This window comes from Mustelus asterias, chromosome 2, assembly GCF_964213995.1.
Source record: "Mustelus asterias chromosome 2, sMusAst1.hap1.1, whole genome shotgun sequence".
NCBI lineage: Eukaryota > Metazoa > Chordata > Chondrichthyes > Carcharhiniformes > Triakidae > Mustelus > Mustelus asterias.
The window spans coordinates 99,326,164-99,336,872 of record NC_135802.1 but is presented as its reverse complement, the minus strand read 5'-3'; the positions used below and the strand labels follow the sequence as shown (position 1 = coordinate 99,336,872).

The following is a 10,709-nucleotide window of genomic DNA, read 5'->3' as shown; positions in this document are numbered from 1 at the left end:
TGTTTATGTCATACTTACTTCACTGGATGATGCTTAATCATCAAAGTCCTGAGGAGATAATTAATATAATTAAAATGGTCAACCTGCCATTTCATAATTGTATGAATGTGCTGTCGAAGATGCAGATATTTTACAAAGTTTTCTCAATTGAATTTCAATGACCATATCATACCAAGGAGTGTATGCAACAAAATCAAATCTACCTTGGAAATAAATTCATTAATACAATATATTGATGTGCTAAAATAGGTAATGCAAATAATGATAATGTATCAACAAATTGTTTATTAGCAATATAAATACATTGAAAGTTTTACAATCAATGATCAAAGAATGCTCCTTCAGAGAGCTAATGCAGATTTGATGGGCTGAATGGCCTTCTCCACTGTTAAGATTCAGTGAAAATGTAGAAGACCTTAAAGCACTGACCTCCATGCCCAGTACTGAAATCTTGTTCCTGCTTTGCTTGCAAAAAGTATTTCTATATTCTTCACTTTATCAATGCAGGAATTGAACTTTTGAATAAACCAGTGTAATATATCTGGTCTACCAAAATTCACCATGAAACATCAATAAATCCAGTAATTTGAGGACTTGTATCACATTTATCAGAAACCATGATCTGTACCCTACAGATTGTATAAAAACTATTGTCTGTCTACATACAATCAATAACAGGGTTCATTGGAAAGATATGCAAAAGCATTATAGGGCAAAGCTATTCAAAGTTTACACTAACATATGAACCAGGAGCAGTAGACCATTGAGTCCCTTGAGCCTGCTCAGCCATTTAATAAGATCATGGCTGATCTGATAGTAACCTCAAATCTGCATTCCGCCTACTCTTGATAACCTACCACCCCTTATTTACCAGTAATCTTTCTACCTCTGCCTTAGAAGTATTCAAAGACTCTGGAACTCTCTTCTTGAAAACGTAGTAAAAACAAAGACTCAGTAGCCTCAGAGGAACAATTTTGCCTCATCCCCGTTTTAAGTGGGTGACCTCTGATTTTTAAATAGTTACCCCAGTTCTAGATTCTCCCACAAGAGGAAACATCCTCTCCTTATCCATCCTGGCAAGACCCCTCAGGATCTTAAAGGTTTCAATCAGGTTTCTATTATTTTTCACATAATGGTCTCAGTGCATCTTTGCCATTGGCCAGTAACTACTATGGACTGAATTTGTGCTGTGCACATTCCTTTATTTTATTTTCATTCATATTTCTTTCCCCTCTCCCGAGGATCTTACACTTGATCCTGTTGATACTTCATGTAACTAGACATTGTTCATGTATGAGTCTAACCAGTGTTGGTAGCCTATTCAATTCTGGAGAGCATCAATAATTGCTGCCAGGCTTTTGAGATTGTGCAGTGTTAAAATAACGCATATAACTGTGTTCATTTAGCAACCTTGTATAAAATGCATGTCTAGTGGGGTCCAATCCATCTAAGTCCTCAGTTGAGGGAAGAATGTGAGCTGGCTCTACGGCTAGCTGATCTTCGACACAGTCTTCTTCCCAATTATGCTTTGATTCATTATCTAAATCCTCCAAGGTCAGCGTATCTGTGTTGGTGCTTTGAGATAAATGGACTGAGTGATGCAGGGTCCTTTTGAAGTACTGATTTCTTTTGCAGTCATGTGAGCTGTGGCTGTTCTTTGGGCAATACAAAGAAAGAGGGCTTATGTTAGAATGCTGGCTGAATGAAAGCACTTCTGATACTACATGCAAGTCAATATATTGTTTATCCTTATGCTTGCTGGGAAGATCCTTGGAGGAGAAAGCTGCTAATTGGGAGCTGTTACTTAGAAAGAAACCCCAAATAGACTGAAGCTTGTGTGAGGAAATTCCTGGTGGTTTGTGTTTAGAGCATGACAAATACAAGTTTTCAGTTCAAGTTTCATTTATGTTTATGTTATGTTTATTTATGAGCGTCACAAGTAAGCTTACATTAATGAAGTTACTGTGAAAATCCCCTAGTCGCCACACTCCAGCATCTGTTCAGGTGAGAGAGAATTTTAGCATAGCCAATGCACCTAACCAGCACTTCTTTCAGAACTGTGGGAGGAAACCCACTCAGACATGGGGAGAACATGCAAACTCCGCACAGTGACTCAAGCTGGGAATTTAACCAGGGTATAGAGGTAAGAAGTAACAGGAAAAGAATGGTTCTAACCCTCCTATCGAATCCCACTGGTGTCACCCATTCCCTCTTTGCCTATCCTCTAAAACTTAATTTTCAAGCAACATCCTCAAAAGCATACAAGGGCTTAAAACTAAAGGACTAACTCATCTCGTGTGTTCATCTGCTTCCTCCTGATATGTGTTGTTGAAAGTCTGAGGAATACATGCAGAACAGTTGCAGGGATGTATATGCAAGACTTCTAGCTCTAATTTAGAGATAGGGATTCCTGCTGTGGTACAGCCATGAATGTTAAACATTGAAAGAGCTATATTTTACTGGGATGTGGGTGACCCACTGGCAAGGCAGCATTTATTGCTCATTCCTAGTTGCCCTGAGGTATTGAGTGAATCACATTGTGTAGGATTAGAATCACATTTGGGCTGGACTAGTTGGTGATGTCAATTTTCCTTTCCTGAAGGACATCAGTGACCCAATAAATTTCATAATTTTTGTGGTGCAAATACTAAAATTACTGGATTTATTAAAATCCTGTCAAAAATGTTTCATGGTGCAATTTGAACTTGTCTGCATTGCCTGTCTTGTACTGTATCAACTCCACTACCTTACTTCAATCCAAGCATGTTACATGTAATTGCAGTCAATGTATAACAGATTGAGCGGAAATTCCTGATGGCATGATGCTTTGCTCATTTACTGGATGCAAGAACATTTTGGCTCACTTTATCTTAATTTTTTTTGATGTTTAAAATCTTCTTGCACATTACCCTCCATATGTATTGTCTACTGTACATTGAGTATAGGATAGACACCATGTGTGGTATTTTATGCTCTCCCCATGGTGAGTTTGGAGGTGGGAGGGCATTTAGCCATGAGGGATAGAGTGGCCAGTGAATGGCTTTTGCTCATCAGTGCCTATTAATTCTACTGATGTTAAGTCAGTGGTAGGTGGGCCTGTCACCACCCAGAAGCATAACGAGCAAACTTGTGCGAGTTGGTTGTGGTATCTCTGGAGGGCTCCCCAGTTTGAAGGTATTCAATATCTGATTGAAGGACCTGGTGTTGGGAAGCACGGGGCCCGCTGAGAGATCCCCTGTATCCTTGCTATCAGCTGCTTCACACACCACCCCCCTGAAATCCCCACCTTGGCCTCTGAATGGCCAGCTTTCAGTGACCAGGACTTCCCACTAGTGGGGGTTCTGATCATGTGGAAGCCCACCAATGTCCTCTTAACTGCCTGATTGGCACGTTTTAGGGGCAGGCCTTCCTGAAGGAGGCAGTGCAGCTGACACGTTGGTTTTCCAGCCAGTGGCCAAGACACCCGTTCCCTTTGTAAAATGTTGTTATCCCCCCATTTCCAGGCTAGCTGCATTTTTTTTCTTTAGGGAAGGCTGCTTGTAAGCACTGAACAGGGCAACTCTCTTGCAGCATAAGATCAGTTCTGAACCTGTGAACAATGGCGTTTATCCGAACACAGCTTCACTTTGAAAACCTCAGTACGTACCCCTTTAAAAGTGAATGTGAACCTACTATTAATTGCATGTTTTAGCCCTTTAATTTGTTGCACATATGCAGGAAATTCCATCCCATCCAAATGAATGCGCTTCCATGCAGTGGTTCATTCAAAGCACACCGTGAGTTCACTAAATACATGTAATGAACTCCAAACTGGAAATGAGGGCTCTATGATATATACTCAGTTTGGCTGAGTGAAAATCATATGCCAATTTATTCCAGGTGGCTCACGACCACAGAGAAAGTTCATGTTCCCTACTAATCTTCTGAAATGCATCATTTCATTTTTTTCTCTTCTGTAGTTTTTGTATGATTTTATTACACTTTAAAACAATGACATTTAAGTGGATTGTTTTTAAAGGAAGGGGCATGTAAAGAAAATATAAGCAATAATTCAGCCATAGTGCTGTTTTATTGAGTGCTTCAATAATACAAGTGGACATCAAACTGTTCCACAGTCAGAAGTTGTAGGTACCTCAAAATTCACGAGCATTTAAAAGTAGATATTCTGTAAAGTACATAAATTTGTGTGTTTTTCAACATATTTGAAAAAAAAACTCCAGGCTGGTGATAAGGACAGTCATCATTGTAATGACAGTGATTGTTAATTTAAGCTTATTACAAAGCTTTAAACTGGTAGCATGCACCTGACATGATTGACTTCAATACAAAAAACTCTGTTCTAAGCACTACCTATATGAAGTAATTAGATATAATCTATTATGGTTCAAGGATTACATGAAAGGAGACACACTTATACAAAGCTGTGTAGCAATAAAACCCTCTACTTGTACTAGTTGAACATTCTTTGCTTTGTAGAGATTCAAACCTACCCATTGTAAAAACAACAAAGTCTCAAATTGTTTCAAGTCATCAGGGAACAAAAGGACATTTTTACACAAAGATTCCTTTAAAAAAAGGAAATAAAGCTAGGAATCGGGCTGTCGTTGCACTTCGTGAATGTGCTTTCCCAGGGGTCAGGATTTATTGTAGCAAGTTGTTATGTGGCATATCTCTTGGTCCACTGTCTGGCTATTCTGTCATGTTCTGCCCTGTTGGTAAGATACTGAGTAGCTATGCTTCCAACCAAAGGATCAGCTGTAAAAAAAAATCAGATTTGAATATAATAGGTACATTATATCTTTACACAATTACTGTATCACAAAGTGCCTTAATTACCAGACTTGAAATATTTTTTTTCTGGTTGACACTTATTTCTGGTATCCAGTATGCTTTAACAATTTTCAAATTGTTCACAGTATTTACAGCTTTCTAAAGGTCTGGTTTCCTGAAGATTGTTATTACTAAAATGTATTAAATTCAATTTGCACTTTAAAATTTTCAAGTTTTCTTGACTGTGCCCAAAATCATAATACGTCACAGTGTCAAATATCAGGTGTTGATGAATTAAAAGGTTACACATTCACAGTGATTTAATAATGACATGAAAATAGTTATAGCCAAGCAGGCATATTTTAAAAGACAAAATGGAACAAGTACAAAATTTGTGATACAAGGAGAGATAGGATGCTAAGAAATGTAGATATGAGTTCAGATGACTCGGTGGATAAGTCTTTAATCTAATTCGCAACAAAGTCATGCAAACCCAGAAGATTCCAAGTTTGATCCATGGTCTATGCTGTATAGCTGAACTCAGCTGTGTGTTAAAATTGTCCCTGTTGCTCAGCATTAAAGAGAGGAAATATCAGCAAGTGTACCCATTCATGATTGCTGTGCAGTGACTCCTGCTGAAATGTGCAAGTGCACAGGCTTGGCCATCATATACCAAAGTTTGAATAGTCTGTCAAAACTCACTGAACAGATTTTTGATCAATTATGGAGTCAAGCGTTATGAGGGGCAGGCAGAAAAATTGAGTTAAGGCCAGAATCAGATCAGCCGTGATCTTAAGTGAATTACAGAGCAGGTTCAAGGGTCTGGATGGTCTACTCCTAATTGTATCCTATGATCTTACAATTTTAGAATCTAAGATTTAAGATAATGAAAGTGAGAATATTTTTTGCACAGAGAGTTGCTTTGATCTGAAATGTACTGCCTAAATGGAAATAAATTGGACAACAAATTCTGGCTGTATGTGTAATTTAATGTGGAAATCAGAAAGTTGCTATTAGATTTACTCAACTCCTCCATAGGGGGGGTGGCGGCCACCCCATGCTGGTGACGTAGAAGATCACAGTTGCCCTCAACGTCCACACCTCCAGTTTATTTCAGTGCTTAATGGGGTATCTGCCGTTCTCGCAATCAGTAGCACACAGTTGTATCAAGATAGCAAGTGATGCCATCTTCAGCCTATACTTTCATCAACTACCAGCCAGACGAGAACATGAGGGTTCGCTGTGATGGCTGGGTTTCCCCGTATCCAGGATGCTGTAAATTGCATGCATGTGGCCAGCGTGGTGCTCTCAGGAGAGCTAGTAATGGTGGGATGGCCTTCGCTTCCCATCCCTGGGCATTAGGAATGTTGTGCTTGATACTGACCTCCTGCACTAGCACAGACAGGCACTCATCTGCAAAACAGGGTGCACCTAGCCCTCCCGACTTGTGCTCCTGGTGCTGTCATTCCTGGAGAGCAGTAAAGTTCTTGGTCTTCAACCACACAGCACTCTCCGCCTCTCCCAAAAGTCCTGTTAGTTTCCAGGGAGCTGCCTCCTCTCATTTTAAACTGGCTAGCTCCACAGAGATTGTGTTTTGGTGCTGTCATTCTTGAGGGTGGTGAACCTGATTATGTTGCCATTGAGATTTCCCCAATGCAAATCCCATTGTGGCCCATTTCACGAGAATTAGTGGCCATAATGGGATTTGTGCTTGGTTTTCAAAGCTTGCAGAGGGATTTGCAGAGGGATTTGGACCAACTAGAAAAATGGGCTGAAAAATGGCAAATGGAATTTAACGCAGACAAGTGTGAGATATTGCACTTTGGAAGGACAAACCAAAGTAGAACGTACAGGGTAAATGGTAGGACTCTGAAGAGTGCAGTTGAACAGAGGGATCTGGGAATACAGGTACAAAATTCCCTAAAAGTGACGTCACAGGTGGATAGGGTCGTAAAGAGTGCCTTTGGTACACTAGCCTTTATAAATCGGAGTATCGAGTATAAAAGTTGGAGTGTTATGGTAAGGTTATATAAGGCATTGGTGAGGCCGAATTTGGAGTATTGTGTACAGTTTTGGTCACCTAGTTACAGGAAGGATGTAAATAAGGTTGAAAGAGTGCAGAGAAGGTTCACAAGGATGTTGCCGGGACTTGAGAAGCTGAGTTACAGAGAGAGATTGAATAGCTTGGGACTTTATTCCCTGGAGCGTAGAAGATTGAGGGGAGATTTGATAGAAGTGTATAAGATTTTGATGGGTATAGGTAGAGTGAATGCAAGCAGGCTTTTTCCGCTGAGGCTAGAGGAGAAAAAAACCAGAGGGCATGGGTTAAGGGTGAAAGGAGAAAAGTTTAAAGGGAATATTAGGGAGGGCTTCTTCACGCTGGGAGTGTGGAATGAGCTGCCGGATAAAGTGGTAAATGCTTTTAACTTTTAACATTTAAGAAAAACTTGGACGGGTTCATGGATGAGAGGGGTGTGGAGGGATATGGTCCAAGTGCAGGTCAGTGGGACTAGGCAAAAAATGGTTCGGCACAGACAAGAAGGGCCAAAAGGCCTGTTTCTGAGCTGTAATTTTCTATAGTTCTATGGTGAGCACTATCGGAAATTTGATTAATCATGGAGCTCTGATTACAGCTGAGCCCATTATGAATGCTTTGCCGAGTTTCAAAAGTTCCACAAAAACAACACTTCTGTCAGCAGGGAGCTGAGATTACATTTTGACTGACAGTTTTAAGAGGTGATTAAAGGATTATCTGTCTTGGTGGTAAGTGAATCTGTTTTTATAAGTGATTTAAGTATTTTCAATGACTTTTATAAATTAAATTTTGCTCAGTATGAAGTGCATTTGAATGATTGCTTTATTCAATAGAAGATTTTTAAAAATGTCCACTTCAATGATATCCTAAGCGCTGCCCATTGTGTGTACTGAGTGACTGGCTATGGAGGATATCTAGAATCACAGTGTTATAGCGTAGATGGATGCCATTCACTCCATTGTGTCTACACCAATTCTCTTCCACCTTGTCCCTGAAACCTGTACATTTTTCTTCTTTTCAATTGAAACTGCCACTATTACACAGTCAGGCAGTGCATTACATCAATTATATACTTACTTTGTGAAAATAGTTTTCCTCATGTTGTTTTTGCTTCTTTTACCAATTACTTTAAATCTGTGACTTCTTGTTCCTTTCATGAGTGGGAATCATTTCTCCCTATCTATTCTATCCACATCCCTCATGATTTTAAATAATTCTATCAAATCTCCTCTCAGCCTTCTTTTCTCCAAAGGAAAATAGTCCTAATTTCTCCAATCTATTTTCATAACTGAAGTTCCTCATCCCTGGAACCATTCTTATGAATCTTTTCTGTACCCTCTCCAATGCCTTCATAATCTTCCTAAAGTATACCAACCCAAACTGTATGCAAAAGTCCAGCTGAGGCCAAACTGGTGTCCCATGCAAGTTCAATATAACCTCCTTTATGCCCCTATTAATAAAGCTCAGGATAATGTATACTTTATTAATTGCTCTCTCAATCTGTCCTGCCATCTTCAACTTAAGCACATGTATACCCTGTGCTCCTGCACTCCCTTTAAAATTTGACCATTTAGTTTATATTTGCTTGCCATATTCTTCCAAAATGAATCACTTCACACTTCTCCAGACTGAATTTCATTTGCCACCTGTCCATGCATTCCAGCAACTTGGCTATGTCCTTTTGAAATTCTACACTATCCTCCTCACATTCACAATACTTCCAAATTTTGTTTCATCTGTCAGCTTTGAAATTCTGCCTTGTGCACCATGGTCTAGGTCATTAACATGTATCAGGTAAATCAAGGGTCCAACACTGACTCCTGGGAGATGCTACTGCAAGCCTTTCTCTAGCCCAAAAAGCATCCATTTACCACTATTCTGTTTTATGTCACTCTGCAAATTGTTATTATACTGCCTGTAAGATTGCTGACAAGTCTGTTGTGTGGCACTGCATTAAATGCCTTCTGGAAATCCATATACAGCACATCAACTGCATTGCCCTCATCAACCCTCTCTGCTGCCACTTCAAAAAACTGCCAGCAAGTTAGTTAAACACCATTTCCCCTTAGGAAATCCACATTTGTTCATGTGACTATTAATTTTGTCCCAGGTTGTTGTTTCTAGAAGTTTTTCCCCTTGGGGAAGGCATCAATGACTAGGGGACATAGATTTAAGGTCGGGGCAGAAGGTTTAGAGGAAAAGATTTTTTAACCAAAGGGTCATGGAGGCAGAGACCCTCAACATTTGAAAACTATTTAGATGTGCATTTGTGATGCCAAGGTATACAAGGTCAAGTGCTGAAAAATGGAATCAGAATAGTTAGGTGGTTTTTCTTTGATCGGCACTGACAAGATGGACCTTTCTGTGCTGTTTACATCTATGACTCCCTACCACTGAAATTATACTGACTGGCCTGTAGCTAGTCAGAGGGGGTGCTGGAGCAACATGTTGGCGCGCCCGAGCAGCACTGCACCACTGATGAGTGCACAAAGAAGCAGTAACTAGCCTGAGTACACGGTCAATAGGCATGAGTGAAGAAATCTGTTGATGACAGGACTACTACCGATAGAGATTATGATGCTCCAGGCAAGCATCTGTGCTCTTGTCAGTCTGGACCTCTGCAACATCGCATAGGTAGTTGCACATCACTCAGGTGACAGATGCTATCTTTATCAATACTAGACAACACATCAGCATCACAACCGATGGAACATCATGGGCTCAGAAAGCATTGAGTCCAGTGCCTGGTGGGGTCAGTGGTGCCTTGCAATAAATACCCTCCTGCCAGGGTGATGTGCTGAGCTCTCCATAACATGGTGTAGATCTTGAGGATGGTGAACAGAGGTAAGATGATGAATTTGAGGCAGAGGGAAATGACACCGAACAGAAAGATACCCCTGTGGCATGATGAGGTGGCCCCCTTCTCTCCCACATGGTCGTCAGTCCTCCAACTCCCTTGTGGCACCTGTGGTGCAGTTCCCAGGTTGTGGCATAACCTCTCTCCCTCAGTACAACCAGCTGCCTCAGTGACAGTTGGTTTGGGTGTCTGAAACCCACCTCTATTTCCTCTCTCACCATCTTTAATTGGACAGGAAACCTGTCTCCATATCAATTCAGGGCTCATCCCAGGAATATCAGAAGCTCAGCAATTTTCTAAAACAAAAACAGACCCAGTTCCTGCTTCCTGCCTCCAGGGGGAAGATAGGCCCTGTTTTCTTATTTATAAAATCTCAGAATGGTTAAAGCACATAAGGAAGCTATTTGGTCCATTGGATCTCTGCTGAGTCCCTATGAGAGCAATTTGCTGATAGCCACTCACCCTCCTTGTCCCTGTAGCCCTTGTGTATCATGTAATGATTCAATTCTCTTTTTGAAAACTGTTATTGAATCTGTCTCCACTACATTCTTTGGCAGTGCATTCCAGATCCTAACTGCTCACCGTGTAAAAATAGTTATTCCTCATCTTGCCAGTTTTTCTTTTGCCAGTCAAACTAAATTAGCATCCTCTGGTCCTTCCACCAATGGGAACAATTTATTTCTATACACTCTTTCCAGACCCCACTTGATTTTGAATACTCCTATCAAATCTCAGGAAGGAGGTCTTGTAGCACAATGGGTAGCATCCCTATCTCGGAGCCAGAAGCTCCAGGTTCCAGTCCCACCCCAGGAATTGATGGCCAAGGAAAGTGTGTTCACAACGTAGCCAACAGGTTGAGTATCAACCTGCAAAATCCTTGCAACACATGCCAATGGCAGGCAGTAAGAGTGGGAGTCTCTCCTGGTCAGCCATGCTTGATGTAGAGTGGTGCCTCTCGAGCCTCAAACAACAGGCTAGTGACCTGTTCCAGGAAAGACCTCACTAAAGGAACAGATGAAAGTTTGCCTCCTGCACCACTAGGTGTGG

General features: G+C 40.8%; 1 protein-coding gene across 2 annotated transcripts in view; it reads right to left on the bottom strand.

The window, feature by feature from the left end:
- Positions 1-269: 269 nt before the first annotated feature.
- The window catches only part of LOC144510066 (ubiquitin-conjugating enzyme E2 E2), a 218,890-nt gene continuing 208,450 nt past the window's right edge, over positions 270-10,709 (bottom strand). For both annotated transcript variants that reach the window (XM_078239308.1, XM_078239299.1), the window contains exon 6: positions 270-4,755. In XM_078239308.1, coding sequence (XP_078095434.1) covers positions 4,658-4,755 — 98 coding nt within the window. In that variant the 3' untranslated portion in view covers positions 270-4,657. The remainder of the gene's footprint in view (positions 4,756-10,709) is intronic.